At 35.5% G+C, this 20,531-nt stretch overlaps 1 protein-coding gene across 2 annotated transcripts; it reads right to left on the bottom strand.

The window, feature by feature from the left end:
- Positions 1-8,649: 8,649 nt before the first annotated feature.
- LOC121415745 (monocarboxylate transporter 1-like) lies at positions 8,650-20,531 on the bottom strand. 2 transcript variants are annotated; one of them, XM_041609075.1, is made up of 4 exons: positions 20,132-20,531; positions 13,277-13,414; positions 9,882-10,730; positions 8,650-9,140 (listed from the first exon to the last, which is right to left on the bottom strand). In XM_041609075.1, exons 1-4 carry the CDS (start codon positions 20,331-20,333, stop codon positions 9,010-9,012), a joined length of 1,320 nt encoding a protein of 439 aa, XP_041465009.1. In that variant the 5' UTR covers positions 20,334-20,531; the 3' UTR covers positions 8,650-9,009. The 2 variants fall into 2 exon arrangements, with proteins under 2 accessions (XP_041465009.1, XP_041465008.1); XM_041609074.1 differs by having other exon boundaries at positions 9,882-10,823.

Below are 20,531 nucleotides of genomic sequence, written 5' to 3' on the forward strand. Positions count from 1 at the left end.
GTACAATTGTAGGCCTATTCAATTCCTTTCTAACAAAGTCATCAGTTATCTCTCTAAAAGTAAAACGTGAATGTACTCTCCGAAGTCTTTTGATTGCGTCATCAATCTTGTCTTTTTTAAGGGGCTTTACCATTGATTCAAAAGCTTTGCGTTAAACATTGTGTTAAGCTCTGTTGCCGAAATTTTAAAAAAGATCAGATTCAATAGCACCGTCAATGACCTGCCATGCAAGATGAGAGCCTCCACTCGAGCTTTTGTAAGGCAACAACCCTTTAACAATATCCCAGGTTTCTTTCATATCACTGGTTCCCTCTATCTTACTAGGATAATATGACCTTTTCAGTTTGTTGTTTTCACTATCTATTTCGTTTCTGAGAGATACACATTTCTCCCACATAGCAGTACTTTCATATTCATTTTTAATTCTATCATATTTGATCTAATATAAAACTGTCTTTTACAGGAGTCTCTATCTCTTGCTAATTGTTTATAAGCCGAGGTAATCCAAGGAGATCCTTTGATTTTTTTTCGCACTGATACATACGGCGCACGTTTGTTTGAAAGTTCAACAAAAGATTTCTTGAATTTGTTCCACATGGCGTCAACATCAGTTTCATTCATAAAAAAATCATTCCAATCAATACTTTCGACGTCACTAGGAAATGCATTTTCATTGAAAAACTTGGGTTTTATTTCGTGTGTAGAAAATTATCTTTGGTTAATTTGTAATGATTTTGTCGTAGCTTTGCGATATTACATGCATGTTTCTACACTAATAATGACGTAGATAAGAACATATTATATACATTATTTGTAAAGGCAATGCATAGTGAGGTCTGGATTTCAGGTCAATAAATCAGTGCATCACTGGACTTCATTCTGTCGACAATTTTTTATATTATAGTTTAGTTCAGCTACAATTATATTTTAGGTTCTTCTTATTTGGTGCTTCTAGCTGTTTGATATGATATGAGTTTGCTTGTTTACGACTTATTTGGTGAGGAATCTTTGAACATTCGGCCACTCTAGCATGTCTACAAACTGGACTGGTAGCAGCGGTGTTCCTGTTGTCTTACCCAGGAAACTCCGAGCCTGCCACGCCAAACGGGTCAATATATGGTTTGACCCGGAACAAATTGCAACAAATTATTTTTCAACGGTTTTTTTTTGTAGTATTTGACCTCTGGAATAACATGCTAAAACTTCTACCGAAATCCGCATATGGGAAAGTAGTTATTTTCAAGATGGCGTCCAAGATGGCCGCCATAAAATGGATATAACTCACTCATTATCCACCCTAGAATCCTATTTGGGTTCATATTCCATGGTTCAGTGGGTAAATGAATTCATTGATTTTGATTCAAAATTGATTCACGTTAGAGTGAATATTAGCACTCCTGGGTACCAGGGAATTCTAAGATGTCGCCCAAAATGGCCGCCAGTGGCCAAAACCAAAATTCATCTATTACTTACTTAAGTGTCTTTAATTTTTTTCAATGGTTTTGATGGTGAAGCAGTACATCGGTACAAGTTACAAGGACAGCCAATGGTCTGGTGTGTCCAAAAATCCAAGATGGCTTCCAAAAGTTGAGTTTAAAATGGCTGATAATACTTAAAATTTACATAGCTTATATAATATCCAGCTGGGAGATATGATTTCGGTGTCTAGACCATGCTTTCAATTGTCAAATAATACATTGGGACAAGTTTAAGGGACAGTCACTGGTCCAGCATGTTAAAAATTCCAATATGGCTTCCAAAAATGGGATTAAAAATGATGTTTCTGCTTAAAAAACCCCAACAACATAGTTTGTTCAATATCCGGGAATATGATTTTTGCCTAGACTGTGGTTAAATGGGCCAAATGATACATTGGGATAAGTTACAAGGACGATGGGTGGTCAAGTATGTCCAAAAGTCAACAATGGCTTAAAAAATAAGACAAATTAGCCGCTGGTATTTAGAAATGGATATAGCCCATGTAATATCCATCAAGGGTATATGATTTTGATGTCTTTACAATGGTTTTAAAAGTCAGAAAATTAGTTACAAGGACAGTCAGTGGTCCATTATGTCAAAATTCCAGTGGCTTCCAAAATTCGGAGTCTAAAATGGATGATAAAATGCTGTTACTTTACAAATTGACATAGTTCATTTGAAATCCAACAAGGAGATATGAGTTCGGTATCCATTCTATGGTTTCATGGTTAAAATAATACGTTTGGACTGGTTACATGGATATGCAGCTGTCCAGTTTGCCTAAAAATCCAAGAGGGTTTAAAAAAAAAGGCTTCTAAAATGACTCATATCACTCAATAATGGTTCTACAATATCTATCTGTAAGAAATACTGTTGGTGATTAAATTTTGGTATGAAGGGTAAAATAAAACATTCGGACAAGTAATGAGGATGGTTAGTTTTCCATTTTCTCAAAAAACCATGGCGGATTCTAAACTTTCATCCAAATGGGTGCTGTTACCAACTCATGAAACAATATGATAATTTATCCATTTATCCCCATGCACTTAAGTGTAGGCACCAAGATTATTTTTCACAGGTGGATATTGTATGAACTATGTTAATTTTTAAGGACAGTAAAAGCAGTCACTTCAAAACCCATTTTTTACAACCCACTTAGATTTTAAGGCAAAGTGGATAACTGCATATTATGGTAACCAGTCCCAAAGTATTTTTTTACCCTTGAAACCCTAGTGTAGATACCAAAATAATATCCTGAATGTGTATTTGCAATGTTCTATATCCAATTTTAAGTCACATTAGTCATTTAAGTCCCTCATTTTTAAGCTGAAGGGATTCACAAAAGAATACATCTACATGAAATCAATTAAAATGTTTAGAATCACCTATTTCATGTTCTATGGAGATAAAAAAGGGTATTTTTTCAGTTCACTTTATATTAAATCAATTACTTAAATTAAAATAGGCCTACTATTTATAGTTTCTTAATCGAAATCCTGCAATCAAATGCATTATATATTGTGTGTTGTACAGGACATGTCCCGTACGACACACCCTGTGTCGTACGGGACAACTTTTATTATGACAATTATTGAAAAATGAAGGGCGGTGATTAGATCCTTATGGGATAAATCGATCACCCATGGGTCAAAGAAAGAGAAACTGATATTGTGAAACTGCATCATCAAAAATAAAATTGTATGATAAACTTCTTCATTTTTATGTGTCGTACGGGACATTGCCAAAAATAGGTTCGGAAAAATCAGGGCTGCCCCTATTATGGATTATGAAAATGTGGATATTATTTGGAACCATCAATGATACTTTATTTCATTGACCTGCAATATTTTCAATCTTCTCGTGCTTTGCCAATAATTGTTTCAGGCAGTGTTTGTACTTGACCATTTAATTAGAAAAATTATTGAAAATTGAAAATTCCATTGTCCCCCCCCAAAAAAAAAACTCTATCTGATTTCACTTTTGGTTAGATTTCATAATTTTCATAAAATTTAGGTATCATAGTAAAATATTATACTACTTATGATTTATTGAAAGCATGTTGAAATTTATGATATTTTTGAAGTTCTAGTGTGGAATCGCCCATAAGTTAAATAATAATCGCACCCCGCCCCGGTTAATAGACCACTTCATAGTTACTTCATTGACAGTTTGGTCAAATGACCTTTCATTTCTTTCATTATGATAGGCAGATTTCAAAGCAAGATCTTACGTACGCATGCCTTACATTACAGGATGAAGAAATTGAATAGACCAGGTAACTAGAATAGCACATCAATGAACATAATTATTATTAGAGCATGTTGTACAATGTACTTGGCAAACTGTGAAATATATCAGTAATTTGTGGACGCATTGTTTTTGTGGATATAACTGAAAAACACAATTCAAAAGAATAATAAAGACTTACCAGTAGGCCGTGCTCATCTCATTAAATTCTAAATAATGCAAAATCAAATCCACATATATGAATCACAAGGCATTTAGAACGCATTCATGGCAATTGAAACCCATTTAAGATCATGAAAGGTCAAATTAAGTCACAAATGTAAGCAATGCAACACTAACGCGGACTTTCTCACGTTTGAAATACAAATAGGTTGGGCATTGTATTGTGGGGTTAAGGTTGTGAATGTGATAGGCGCCACTATGATAGTGGAGCGGGATGCTGCACCCTAGGTCGTTTTATGGGCACTCTCGTGCTGGCAGACGATGTGGTTCTCCTGGCAAACTCTCAACAAGAGCTGAATGAGATGCTAGCGATAGTGCACTCCTACTCCAGTCAGTGGCACTATTCCATAAATCCAACGAAGAGTGCTGTCGTAGTCTACAACTGTAAGACCACACAGGAAACACACGTCTGGAAGTTTGGGGAAGACAGTATCCCTGAGAAAGAAAGTCATCCACATCTTGGTGTCCAAAGGGCATCCAAGCGGATCAACAACAGATGCCACAACATTATGCAGCTTGGAAGCAAGACCCTATATAGCTTGACTGGCTCTGGAGCTAAGAGAAGAGGTCTATCCCCGCCTATTCTTGCCGTTTTATGGGATGTCTTTTGTGTTCCCCGCATGCTGTATGGTGTTGAAATCATCAACCTTCTTGAGGGAGAAAAGGCCACCCTCGACAAATACCAGAGTCAAGTATTCAAAACCTTGCTTGGACTTCCCAAGACAACTAGCTCTGCAGCAATCTACCTCCTCACAGGCTTAGCTCCTCTTTCCACCTCGGTTGACCTCTCTCATCTACGTCTCCTTGGTAAACTGCTTGCCCTGCCTCCTTCCAGAGTGGAGTCAAGAATCTTCTTCCACACCTTGTGCCACAATCCCAATGCTCCAACTCTGATGAAATATAGAGCCTTACTAGAAAAATACAACCTACCAGACTTGACAGAGTCCTGCAGTGAGGCATCCACTTACTCATCGTGGAAGAGGAGGATATCACTAGCAGCAAATCAATTTGTAGCTACCTCCACCAGTCTGCAAATCCAAGAACGGTCTTCTCTCTCCCTGTTTGTTGGTGTAAGCCCAGCCCACATCCAGAACCTCTACCCATCCATGATCGATCCCCCCGGCTGAGACAAGCAATAACCCTCAAGGCACAACTTCTGACCCACACCTACCTCACCAGAAGCAGACTCTGTAAAATCACAAAGGATCATCAGGATGCTCTCTGCACAGCTTGCAAATCTGCTGATGAAACCGTGGAACATATAATTGGAGAGTGTGACATGTACTCCGAGGAAAGGAGTAAAGCTCTCTCCCACTTTCCAGCGGAAGTAAGAGATGATCTGGATAGACTTCCTCCTTCAGTAAAGTCTGTATCTATTACTAGACTCCTCTTGCTGGGAGTCCTAGGACAGATCAAGCTAGACATCCCAGATTTTCATTATTTCACTTTCCGATTCTTGACTGAAATACATCACAAACGACTAGAGGTTCTAAACCCTTGACCTTGTATCTTTGGTCCCTGTGTCTGCACTTTGTACCTACCTTACGTTTACCTCCACTACTTGCATGTACACGTATATTAACTTCAAACTAACTACCTGTACACTGCGTACAGTTCTCCAGACTGGAGGAAATCAACAAGAAGAAGAAGAAGAAGATACCCTTGGAGCAACGTCAATTTCTGACGTCATAAACCACGCCTTCCTTTTCCCATAAGTCGACCTCTAAACTATGAATTATCTCTTCTCTGTTGTTCGGAATAAACTTATGTTTGGTTTCAAATTAAAGCTTATGGAAAATGGAATGTGCCTTTGAATTTTCATCGACAAGTAAGTTCTTGTAATTCATGGGGAGCAACCACTGTGTCATTAACAAGTACGGGCAGGCCTAATGTCCTGTTCCGCGTACTATCAGTTATCTTCTGAAGACATCATGGGAGTAGAATCATATATAATTTTTCTATGACGACACTGACATTTTTGTTCTACCAGACTGTTGGCCTTTATGGTTTTACAAGTCCTGTGCATACTGATGGACAGGTAATTGAAATTAAAGATATGATATTGAAAGTAGGAGAAAAATTTGGCTGTGCACAGACAATTACTTTGATTAGGATGGGAATACCATGTTGTGATAATTTGACAAGGGAAGACTTCCACTCTGATACTGCTCTCATAAGATCTTACTCTACAGTGCCTGATGCAAAAGAAGTAGACACGATCAATTAAAGCTGTAGTATTTATACTTTATCTCTTTTCTTAACTAATAATGAATGTAAAGATCTCTTAAAGGGGAAGTTCACCCTGACAAAAAGTTTATTGTAAAAATAGCAGAAAAAATAATAAAAAATATTGCCGAAGGTTTGAGAAAAATTCATCAAATATTTAAAAAGTTATTAGAATTTCAATTTTCTGATTTGTGACGTCATATGCGAGCAGCATTCCTACATAGCGAATGGTAAAAAATCAGTGAAATGTCATTTTCTCAGAAAATTGAAAATGGTTTTCACTGTAACTTTTGTATATCAATAGACAAATCATTTCACACCCGATCATGAAAAGAAAACAAAATTAAGTCATCAGGAACCATACAAAATTTGAAATTCATACATTTTATATTACACAACACATGGGGCAGCTGCTCGTTTATGACGTCACAAATCCAAAATTTTGAACTCTAATAACTTTCTTACTCTTTAATGGATTTTCCTCAAACCTTCACCAATATTTTTTACTATTTTTTCTGCTATTTTTACAACAGAGTTTTCTTCAGGGTGAACTTCCCCTTTAAATTACTTAGCATTACTTCACATTTTTTTGGTAAGAAAAAATGTGTTCCAAAGATTAAGAGCCTACCCAACTGAAAAGTCATCAAAAGAGCGTGCTCCTCGTCGGGAGCTTTATATGGAGAGAGTCTGGTCCGAAAAAAATCCCCTGCAAATAACCTTCCATGTATGGATGGGAAGTATAAGTTAGGTGGGCATTCCTCTACATTTTCATAGCACAGTGGATACTCCCATCATGGTATTGTCAGAACTTGTTCCATGTGGATTAAAACCCACCAAATGCATATTCTTGGGCTAACGTTTGCCACTTATTACTTGTACCCGTCCAGTAACCTGAAATTATACTCATATAATTTCTGATATTTTTAAGCGTTGAATATATCGATTTGCTGAAAGGCCTACTCAACGACTATTGTCTGAAAGTTTAATCTTAACCTTGGTTATGTTTTGTTTCGTTAGTGAAATCACAGCATGGTCAAATTGCATCAATCCTAAATATACTTTGACCTTAATCACGTGACCCGAAACTCATGCAAGATGATCATTGATACTTAATTATCCAATCCCCTATAGGTTATGGTGAATTCTCAAACATTTAACATTGGTTAGGATTTCAAAATGATATCCCGGCCGATATGGCCAAAGTTCATCGTCCCTAATTGACCTATGACCAAATCATGTGACCTGAAACACGTGATAAATGATTGGTAAAAGCGTGTATGACACAGTGTTTTAACATTTCCTTACTGAAAGATATGTTCAGGTCGCTTAATGTGGACTTTAACATGAATGAAATGAACTCCCTCTTCAAATAGTTAATATTGTAAATTTAAAGAACATGAAATCATCATATATTTTAGTTGTAACACACAAACAAAAATCCGATTAACAACTTTTACAATACTGGAAATCTAAATTTGGATTACCAATGAACTTAAATGGCAAAACGTGATTAATTCCAACTAAATTATTTGAAGTATAAGAGGATTCGACATTATAACTGAAAAATGCTTCACAATTCATTACCCTTTAAATTCATATCATGTCGTTGGAAATTACCTAATAACACGTCCTGTTCTGTGAAGCAGAAGAAATTTTTGTTCATATTATGTTATAATGCAATTATTCTGTTGTCATTTTTTGGACTAAGATAAATAATTCTTTGCAATTTATGTTTATAATGACAATTCCGATTAACCAAACTACATGTACAATGTTCACTGGTTACAAAAAAATCAAGATCGCAAGTTTATGTTGGTTAATTTGTTATTTTATTTGCACAATAATATGCAATATACAAATCCTATGCCATGTATAAGATACAAGAAAGAACACTTAACATGCCAAATGTATATTCAAATAATTAAATTTGGTATAAGTTCAGGAATGAGATTTTTTTTGTAAAATGGCGATTTAAATCCAATTTTCATTTATTTCAAAATGACCAAAGACTTTTAACCCGATAGAGAAACTGTATTTCATTTTAGATTAATTAGATGATGATTACTCTATGTGTATATGTAACTTCTTTTTTTCGAGATACATCGTGTGTAGACACGATGTATCTCGAAAAAAATTGTTATAATGAGAAAAGAATATGACGAATAGAGTACCTCTGAACGATGAAAAGAAAACAAAAATAATGAAGGTTTTTTAAAAATCTAATTGTGTTTACAAGAGTCTGTGACGTAGGCCTTAAAGATAAATTCCAGTTCTTGTAACGATCTCAAAATGACTTTTTACAGAATCTAATATAATGACCACCCAGGTGTCTGTTTGTATAAATAAAAAAAATATGTGCCAAAGGAGTCTGGAAGAAATTGTGTAATTGCTGAGAAATAAGCAAAATAAGCGCGGATTCGGTCACTTCCGTCGGCCTTTATTCCAACAATAATAATAATACACTGTCCCACTTGTGCCTATCTGTGTTGGTGATCTTCAGTGTGAACATTTTTCAGCGTAGATTTCAAGATTTCACAAAGTTCAGTTTACACAATGTATATAACTGTACCACATCTAGATCATCGATGATATACTGACAATTAAGTCTGGTTTTACAGACTTTCTCATGAAATCAGTGTTTACTGCAACTACTGGCATTTCTCTTTAAATTGCAATTAAAAGATCCCAGCCACAAGGTAGCCACAAATCTACCCTGTGACAGTGCTATCTTTTAGGAATCCTTGTTATTCCCACTTCTCTTCACAAAACATATATCTTCGTTTACTTTACACTCATTATTAAAAAAACTGTGTTCGTTCACCATCAAAACTTTGGTTATAATTCCTCACGATCACTTCTTTGCTTCAGCGCGTATCGAGTGGGTAGCAAGAAGATAGTGCCCATAATTTCCAATCCACCAAGGAACATGAAAGCGATGCTGTAGGAGAAGGTTCCTGAAAGCCAACCTGTAGCAAATTATATAATTGACAGTTTTTGGTGTACGTTAACTACAAGATTGATCAAAATTGCAGACAATATTGGATATTCGGATAATTCAATATAGAGAAATTACTGAAATCTATGAAGCACCTGCTCTGCTCCATCTCATGTTAGCACGATCGTTTGTTGTAAAAATCGGATGGCACATTATATTGATCATCACAAGTGCTTTACACAGATGTTCAAATAAACTGATGACGTACAATGGGTTCATCCCATTAGTCCGACACCAACGAGACCAACTGTTCAGCCCAAGAGTCACACAGCCCTTTATAAATACATTAGAAGCAATCGCTTTATCTCAACATGATTTTTGTATAATTATGTTTCTATGTTTAGTCAGATATACCAAAGGTGAAGTCTTTCAAATATATCTGTCCATTTCCCTTTCGCTGTGTATTTTTTTAGCGTAGGTTTAGGCCTACCTTTAAACAATGGTCTCCCTTTGTTCGTCTTTTTAAGCTATAATTCATTACATGTCATTTCGTTTATTAGACCATTTGAAATTAAATACATGAACATCATAAGAATACATACAGATTATCCAGAGACATATACAATAACAATTTCAAAATGACCATTACACACAAGAAGTACGACTGCTTGTAATCTGGGTCCTACATGTAAATCTTCCCTCATTGATTGCTTTCTTCAACAATTACATCGTAAATTTAAAGGCGTTTGTTACTTATTGTTCACTTACTTACCTGCTAACAATCCTCCTAAGGGTTGCCCTAAGCCGTAGAACAAAGCTACTAAACCATATCCAGTCGCAAAATTATCAACAGGAAGGATTTCTTTAGTCAGGACAACAAGTACTGTTGTCCTTGCACCGAGAGTGAAGCCGTTGACAAACGTGGCGGCTGCTAAAACGGGATAGCTATCTATTAATGGATCTATTAAGAGTACACACGCGTTAATGAAAGCACAGATGAAAGTGAGGCTCGAAGATGATAGCCATTTATGGTAGATGATCGGACCCTGGCCTAACCTACCAAGAATGTTTCCTATTCCTCCTATGGATGCCAGAAAAACAGCTCGTGATAGGGGAAACCCCTTTGCAACTCCATGTGGTATCAAGAAAACTACCCATGCGGTAATTATCAGTCCGCCGGAAAGCTGAAACAGGCAAAATGTGAATAAACTTGATACTTCTGTGAATAGGGAAAGGCCAAAGAAATCAGAAACGAATCGCCATACGTGTCTTATTGCGCTGACGACATCCTGACTTTGAGCTTTCTTTGCCTGCTGGGAGCCCGATACTTGGTCCTCCATTTCTTGATAACTTGGACCTTCTAGTAGATCAATACTTGAACCTTGCTCGGCCTGCAGATTCACATCATTCCCACCATTTGAATTGTTGTCTCTTTCGTCAACATGCAGCCTTTCAGAGGTATCTCCTAGATCTTCTCTTCTGCCTGCCATCACCAACAGTGATGCCGGTGCGTAGAGAAAGATTCCACCAAGGAGGAGCATGCAGCCTCTCCACCCATACGTCTCTTTTAAAAATTCTGCCAGGATAGGTAAAAGGATCATTCCTATTGGAGCTCCCGTATCTGTAATTCCAAAATATAACGCGAAGTCCTCAGGCGAAATAAAAGTGTTGAACTGAATAAGAGCCACGGCAAGAACGAATGAAAATGAAACACCTGCGTAAGTAAGAAACAATTAATAAATTACAATCATAGATTTCAATATTTTTTTTCAAATGAAAATAAGTAAATAAACATTCTTATATAAGCACATACATGTATATTAAGACATACTATACATATATACATATACATGTATATATATATATATAGAGAGAGAGAGAGAGAGAGAGAGAGAGAGAGAGTGAGTGCGTATAAAAAAAACGGGACAGATTTGAAAAGTCTATAATATTTTTTTTTTCAAATTAAGATGTGTATATTTTGGTGCTAATATGTGCTCTAAGGTCTTATCTTTCAAATTCTATTTTTAAAAATCGTTTCGTTCATGCTTGAGCGAACACGAAATGTTTTGTCTGGGGTAAAAAAGGAGGCTTGCGCCAAAATGGCATAAGATTATAAATATGATGATCAGATTTCTTGCTAATTAGCAGACTTCCTCTTATCCTTTTCATTATCTTTGCCATAATTTTCAAATCATGCGGTCAAAATTCATTTTCAGATCTATTTATTTACTTAAATTGTTCTGCTGTTGTTTCTTTTTAATATGCTCTCTGTTAGCTTTGAATATTCCTTCTTCAAGCTTAAAAATTTTCAACCGAAGTATGGGAGAGAGTGGATTTAAAAAAAAATCCTTTCATTATGTGCTACAAAGGTTATGGTCCCTTTTGAAAAGGAAAGATAGACAGTAAAATATATGATTTTCTGAATATTATGGCAAAATCTATCACAAAATTTGATATTATAATAAAAAAAGTAGGAACATTTGCGTGCTCACTTCGCTTGCTCACAACTTTTTTTTTAAATACATTTTACTCGATCTGCCATATCTAGCTCCTTCAAAATTGACTCAATACACCATTGTCATTGAAAGACATGAATCCCTTCCTGTGTTTCCTGTCAAGCAATTTAACGTGGTCAAAGAATCAATGACCCCTTGAAAAATAGATTCATGTCTTTTAAAGGTACATAACATAATTTGTTTCATATAATAAAAGGATTTGAATAATCAAAAGTTTTTTTCCAATTAATAATGCAAATCTTCTTGCTTGGGTTGACAAAAAAAATCTTCTTTTCTCAGTTACTTATGAAGGAAGATTAAAAGGTAAGAGAAGTTTAAATGAAAAAAGCAAAATAATTCAAGTAATAATTCAAGTAAAAAAATGAATTTGTAAATAAAATTTGACAGCATAATTCGAAAATTTTGTGGCACAAATAATGAAAAGGTCCCCAGGAACTCTCCTGATTAGCAAGAAGTCTGATCATCATATTACTTATATTCTGCAATTCTGGCGCAAGCCTCTTTTTGAACCCCCGACAAAAACGTCCTGTGTTCGCTCAAGCATGAACAAAATTCAATTTTTTTAAATTGCATTTCAAAGATAAGACCTTAGAGCACCTTAGCACCAAAATATAGACATCATAATTTGAAACAAAAATTGTATAGCTTTTCTAATTTGTCCCATTTTTTTTTTGATACGCATTGTATATACACACACACACACACACACACACACACACACACATATATATATATATATATATATATATATATATATTCATGCATAGTGCATCATGGCTTGAATGTGGAAGGAGGGGTGAATTTGGTCGTATGTAGTTGTGGCGGTGTTTTTTTTATGACATGTAGCATCTTAATGACATTAGATGAAAGAGAATGTAAAAAAAAAATATAAGCCTTAATTGTGAGAATGAACTAAAGGAAATTATAATAACTATTACACATTCATATCTAACTCATCAAATTGATACAGACTAAAACGCATCAAAATAATTAAAAAAGGAGAGACTTAAAGAGATTTTCAAAATGGATTTAGGTTTGTGTATGAGCATAATTGCGTAGTATAGATTCAAAAACAGTTTTTCCGGTGAAGATTGAAGTAACTTTACACTCTAAAACATAATGGGTAAAAGTGCTCCATGAGGGTAATTATGTATTTAACCAACCTTGGGCATTTCTTTTGGCCATTTTTATTTACCCAGTGTGATGAAAATTTAGCCCATTCTAAAGTAATTGCTGCGTATCTTTTAACCTTACTGGACAATTATGCTTCCCGCATTGGGTAAAATACTTCCCAAAATTGGTTGGATACATTACCATCGTGGTGGTAAAATATTTACCCAAATTTTTTTACAGTGTAATGAAATAAAAATCGTTGTTTGTTCGAGTGTTATGATCTTTAACATCGCTGTTTAATATCTAAAACATCTGTCAAAAATTCAGGGGTGATAAATTCTGAAAATATAAAAACCGAAGTACTGTATATTAAATATATAAGTCATAGGCATTCAATATGTTTAATTTCTGAAATATTGGTGCGGAATGTATGAGGCTTCCGGTGCAGATCCGAACAGCTCTCTTTGCAATTTTGATAGTGTATTTAGTTTAGACTGATTGCAGTTACCCCAAAGTTAATGTATTATAATTGACTTACCTGAGATTACAAAACAGGTGGCCAGCTGGGCTATATTTGATGTAAAAGAAGAAGCCGCAAGACACAGTCCACCAATGATACCAATTGCAGACGATTGTTTCAAACTCAGGTACTTTATCGTCGGTAAGATAAAAGGTCCTGAAATGTTCAAGGAAACCCATTTTGATTAGCTTATAGTGCGCTCATAAGATTGTCTTTTGATCGAGTCCAAGTCCAGGTTTCCTATCCCGAGTCATGTATAGTCCGAGTCTTCTGCTCCTCGGGTCCGAGTCCAGCTGTCCAAGTCCTATATTCGTGCGCCTTGAGCCTGTATTTCGAGTCCGAGTCTTTACATGTATAGTCACTCTATACTTATTGACAGCGTCAAATAAATGATTTGACGCTTAATACCATTTTACTATTATATTTTTCATGGTGTGCGAGCTTCATACATGCAAGTGGAAACAGTTGCAGAAAAATGAATGTCACGCTTAGTTTAAAGGCGTTGTCCATGCTGCTACCTTTCCACCGATTTTGTATTTTACTGGTCAGTTTGTAGCAGGATTTCGTGGATTAGATCTTTTGAGGAACCGGTAAACGTGTATGGGAGAGTGGGGGTAAATAAGGCCATCTTTTTATAATTCCAATCATGTCTTTTTAATGTAAAGCAGTAGAAACATGATAAGATATATATTACTAGATCTATAGAGTAGACATTATCCACTAGAAATGTTAAAACTAATCAGCATAATTTGCATATTAATAAGCTATAGATTTTTTGTCGGGTGACCTTATTTTACCCAGCGAAATGGAGCAAATGAGGCCGCCTGATTAAAATCCATTTTATGTTGCTGTATTCGAAGTAAAAATAGTTCAGTTGGTTTGATACAATCACTAAACATTTACTATTAACAGTCGTATTATTAAAAATTTATTTATTTACCCAAAACTTCATTGCAAGATTGATTTATCAATCCTATCCAATATTATGGGAAAAAGGATTCACGGATTGGTTTGTCTACTGTCACAATTACTGTGTATCAATGTGTTTTATTTTTTTTAATGTGTTTCACTAAATCAAATAATCATAATCAAGGTAAGATTACAATATTTACATCTAATTAACCAGATCAGAGTTATTGTAACAAAAGGCAATAAAAAAAATAACGCTTAACGAAGAAAACAATAGAATAATACAAGGCGAACACACTAACAACATAGCATTGCACAGTTGCTACTTGCTGTACACATCGTACATGTATAGGTTAAAAAGACGAGAAATATCGAGCTGTATAGGGCCCACGCATATTTATAAATAACAGGGTTACACCTCAAATTTCCATTTATTGAACTGGAAGGAAAGCTTATTTCTTTTTTTTTGGGGGGGGGCGAAGGAGTATTCCAAATCTTCCTGTTTTTAACATGCAATTTGAAGGCCTCATTGTTTGGTAAAACATCTTTTAATTTACAAATGTATATATATTATCAAAAATTAATTTATTTACCCAAAACTTCATTGCAAGATTGATTTATCAATCCTATCCAACATTATGGGAAAAAGGATTCACGGATTGCTTTGTCTACTGTCACAATTACTGTGTATCTATGTGTTTTATTATTTTTTAATGTGTTTCACTAAATCAAATAATCATAATCAAGGTAAGATTACAATATTTACATCTAATTAACCAGATCAGAGTTATTGTAACAAAAGGCAATAAAAAACAAAAAATAACGCTTAACAAAGAAAACAATAGAATAATACAAGGCGAACACACTAACAACATAGCATTGCACAGTTGCTACTTGCTGTACACATCGTACATGTATAGGTTAAAAAGACGAGAAATATCGAGCTGTATAGGGCCCACGCATATTTATAAATAACAATTTTTTACCCAAAACTTAATTGCAAGATTGATTTATCGATCCTATCCAACATTATGGGAAAAAAGATTCACGGATTGCTTTGTCTACTGTCACAATTATTGTGTATCAATGTGTTTTATTTTTTTTATTTATGTGTTTCATTAAATCATATAATCATAATCAAGGTAATATTACAATATTTACAACTTATATATAGTGCGTATCAAAAAAAGTTTACACTTAGAAAAAATCCTATAAAATTAAACATATGGAATATCCTGAAGACTGTTCCACATTTTGATATTGGTACAGATGCATTTAATCAAATGACGATATAACTGTCGAAAAATACTTCCGCTTGGTGAGCACCACTTACTTTTGAAAAGCTGGTGAAAAAATGATTTGCGCAGAACTTTGAAATAGTTATGCAAATAAAAGTAGACCTTAATCATCAAGAACACGTGGAATTTAGCTAGTAAAATTGATTTGAAGATCTCAAATCAATTTTGTCTTTACATCTCATGAACTCTCGATCTGTTCGCAACAAATCGTTTGAAATCTATGACTATGCTATTGATGAAGATATGGATATATTAGCCATCACAGAGACTTGGTTGTCTGAGGATGACCCAGCAATCATTCAAGAAATTAAGCCGTCCGGATACTCCTTCTTGAACATTCCGCGTGACACTGACCCACACGGAGGCATCGGGATCCTGTATAAGACGCAGCTTAATTTGAGATTGATGAAACCAGACTTTCCATCTGTAACGTTTGAGTCAGCACATGTGGTTGTTGAGAGTAAGGGACTTCACTTGTTTGTGATATACAGACCACCTCCATCTGCAGTGAATGGCTTTACTTGGCACTGCTTCTGCAGTGAATGGCTTTACTACAAAAGCTTTTCTTGATGAAATTGATGAGTTCTTCGGGAAGTGTGCCATGCTAAGTGGTCGCACCATCATCGTTGGCGACTTCAATATCCATGTTGATCAACCAGATCTTCCTGTAAGTCGGCAATTTCTTGATTTCATCAGTGCATCGGGATTCCAACAACACATCTTAGTTCCAACCCACGACAAAGGACATACACTGGACTTAGTTATTTCTCGTTGTATTGATAACATGGTTCATAACTGTATGGTTCTTGACAAAACCTTATCAGATCACTTTGTTGTAAGTTGTACTCTTGATTTAGAGAAGGTGCATGCGAATACAACTGCAATCACATCAAGGAATTATCGCTGCATCGATCAAGAGTGTTTTAGTAAAGATCTTGAATTGGGCCTTCAAACTATATCACAATTAAATGATGTTCATGAGCAGGTTGATATCTTCAATCAGACTGTCTGCAGTGTTCTTGATCGATACTGTCCAGTTTCAGTTCGGATGAGAAAGGATAGACCATGTGGAGCATGGTATGATGAAGATATCCACTTGCTTAAGAGAAAGAAAAGAAAGTCTGAGAGGAGATGGCGACAGTCATGTCTAGGGACTGATCGCAATCTTTTTCTCTTTGCAAAGAATGAATTGAATAATGCTATAATTAGATCAAGGAGTAGTTATTTCACTAATCTGCTCCTTGAAGCTAATTGTAAAACCATGTATGCTACAATACACTCACTTCTTGGATCATCAAGAAAGATCCTTCCTTACAGTAATGATCAGCTTGAGTTAGCAAACCGTTTTTCTAAGTTCTTTGACGATAAAATTTCTAAGATACGGACTGTTCTGGATGATAAGGAGCGTAGTCTTCAAACTCCTATCAACTGTAGTTTGGTTCAGGCAATGGAGGAACATCAATATGAAAATGGGTTATCTATGTTTGTTGATGTTTCTTCATCTGATGTCAAAAAAATTATTGCTAAATCAGCAAACAAGTGCTGTTCTTTAGACCCATTACCAACATGGCTACTTAAAGAAAACATTGATGTATTTGTACCCAGTATTGTGATACTGATAAATTCTTCTCTAAGAAGTGGTGTGTTCCCTGACAAGTTCAAAGAAGCTATTGTGTCACCCTGTCTCAAGAAATCCGGCTTAGATTCTTTTGAGTTAGGGAACTATAGGCCTGTCTCAAATCTCGCATTTCTGTCAAAGGTTCTTGAGACAGTTGTGTCGCGACAATTGGTGGCGCATCTGGATCGTTGTGGTCTGCATGAAAGGTTACAATCTGCTTATAAAGCAAATCACAGTACAGAATCGGCTTTACTTCGGGTCAAGCATGATTTGCTGTTAGCAATGGACAACCGTCAAGGTGTTATTATGGTCATGCTTGACCTGAAGTCGGCCTTTGACACCATTGATCACACTGTGCTGTTGCGTCGATTGCAATCTGACTTCTTTTTGTCCGGTACAGTACTTAATTGGTTTCAGTCATATTTAGATGGCCGCTCTTTTAGAGTATCAATTGGTAACCATTTATCTCATACAGTTAATTTGCAATACGGTGTTCCGCAGGGTTCTGTACTGGGGCCTCTGCTTTTTACTTTGTATTTACGACCACTTGGGGACATTCTGAGGAACAATGGTGTTGAATTTCATTTATATGCTGATGATGTTCAGTTATACTATTCTTTTGATCCCAAATCTCAAACTAGTTTTCGCAATGCCATTTCTTTGATTGAGAAATGTGTTCAGGAAATTAATGAATGGATGATAAGAAATAAGTTACTATTGAATGAACAAAAAACAGAGTCTCTTTTGATAATTTCTCCGAAACTTAGGCACTATTTATCTGACCGTGTTCATTTGTTAATTGGTGATGCTATCATTGAACCTGCCGAATCTGTCAGAACTTTAGGTGTTCAATTTGATTCGTCACTGACGATGACTCATCAAATAAATTCCCTTTGTAAAACACTTAATTTTCATTTATACAATATATCTAGGGTCAGGAAAATGTTGACGTATGAGGCTTGCCATCATGCAGTTCGCTCACTGGTTTTAAGCCGTCTGGATAATGCAAATTCTCTTTTGATTAATATTAATGTTTCCGACTTAGATAGACTACAACGAATTCAGAATCGTGCAGCTCGTATTATTTCAATGGCTAGAAAATATGATCATGTGTCTCCTTTGTTCAAAGAACTTCATTGGTTACCGGTAAGAAAAAGAATTACATATAAGATTGCATTGCTTGTTTACATGTCCATGAATAACCTAACACCACAATACATATCATGTCTGTTTTCCCCAGTTCAACAAAGTCAATATTCATTACGTTCTAGAACAGACCCTTTTCTTTTACAAGTCCCAAGAATAAACTCCAAGAAAGGTCAACAATGCATGGGTTTCACAGGTCCCAGTATTTGGAATAATCTCCCTATCAATATCCGCTCATGTCCTTCACTGCAATTATTCAAAAACAAACTAAAGACCTATTTATTTTCTTTGTAATATCCATTTTATTAATGTTGTTACATGTAGCACTTGGAGAGCAGAATATTCAACATAATTATAATATGATACTGTAAAGCGCTTTGAGCATGTCGTCGGCCTTATGCCAAAAGGGCCTTAACTGCTTTTGGCCATTCCGAGATAATGGCGTTTATAAAGGTTTTGGCCTCTCTAATAATCAAAAGTTTGTGGTCGTTTTTTTTGCTTTTGAAGCCAATTTCGATAAACGTGTTAAGTTATTAAGTTTTACATGAAATGTGTTAAATTTATTATAAAATATTCAGAACCCCTAAAATCGGGTTAAGGCCCTTTTGGCATAAGGCCGACGATGTTTACATGGAAAAGCGCTATATAAATATTAAATGTATGTATGTATCTCTTTTACCTTTTTAAACTTGTTTCCTTTCCCAAAACCCTCCGAAGAGTGTATTGCGCCCCACCCCACTCCCCCACACACCGAGGCCATCGTAACGATATTTGCTTTACACTGAGCTGTGAATTACATGAAATAACTTAAGCTTGATTTTCATTGTGTTAATCATTTTCAAGCTTGGGAAAAGTGTGGAGAAACAAATATTAAATGAAAAATGAAATGTAAACCCACTTTAAATGATAAAAACTTAGTGAAAAAATGCTAGAGATGTCTGATTTTAACTTTTCTCCAGATTCAGTTATGTCCTCAGATCCAGCTGGCACAAAAATGGTAAAGGTGCTTACTAAGTGTTGAAATTTCAATTTAGGTGGAAAATTGTTACAAAATGGTTAAATGTATCGGTTTTATTTCAATTGACTAAAAGTGCAAGGGAAATGTATGAGAAATGTTTCGCAAGGTAAGTTTGATTTCGCCCTTTCCCCTTGACACAGCGTGAAAACGAGCATTTCTGCGCCAACAGATTTATGCGAGCTTTACAAAAAATGGACAGTGCTCACTCAAGTGTAATATTCTGTCAAAACTTTTACTTTCATGTGATAGATGAGACCCTAACCCAAGATTATATGTCAAAAAATTACCCACATGTTGTATATTTTTTAATTCCCAGAGCTTTTTCAAAGTGTAGACTTTTTTTGATACGCACTGTATATATATATAATATTTAGCCAGTAAAAATAATGAGGACAAAAACATATCAGTAGATACTTCAAATAGTTCTTCAAAATTGGTCATGGTAAAATCAAAATCATACTTATGTTATACAATTTAACGTAAATTTTGCCAAAAAAGCAAAGACTATTATACTTCACAGTTGCAAAAAATGGAGACCATAGTTTCTTCAAATTTATTACAAACTGAAATTGCAATTTGGGGAGTCCTTCCGTTTAAATCTATGTGTTTATTGGTATAGGACACAGCCATTATATACATAATCACTATGTCGTTGTACATGTTGTATGTGGTGATGTCTTCACTGCATTTCAAAGCTTTAACAGATGTCACCATAGAGTTTTAAATTATATATTAATCCGGGTAGCCTCATTTACCCCATCGGGCATGTAAAGTTATTCGGCATCCAATTAGAAAAATGGAGGGAGAGTGGTGAAAGTGGCATGCACATTAAAACCTTACACAAGTAAACTTGAAAAATTGGGTAGAAATACCCTGGCACTTACCAAGTAGATATGTTAGGCCGTTGTAAGCCCCAAATATAAATCCAACCGTCCAGAGGTCAGAATTCATTTGGAAGACGATCTCGGCGATGATCACGCCAAAACTCTTGACGACTCCCATCTCAATGAAGCCGATGAAAAAGAATGCCGCGATGAATGCAATTTTTCTCCACGTGCTCAGTCTGGTGTTAGACATGCTTCTCATTTAGATTGTTGTAAGAGAATTGAAAAAAATAGAACTGAAGTAGAACTCAAAAGAGCATCCTCATGATCATTTTAAGTTGCTAAAGTCATGCCTAAGTCTGGATCTAGAGGAATTGAAAATAACATGCATGGAAGTTGTCCTCTTTCTGCCTCTAATATGGATTCTCCGCATTTACTACAGAGAAACTCTCTACAACGC

The sequence above is a fragment of the Lytechinus variegatus genome, chromosome 5 (assembly GCF_018143015.1).
Source record: "Lytechinus variegatus isolate NC3 chromosome 5, Lvar_3.0, whole genome shotgun sequence".
Taxonomy (NCBI): Eukaryota; Metazoa; Echinodermata; class Echinoidea; order Temnopleuroida; family Toxopneustidae; genus Lytechinus; species Lytechinus variegatus.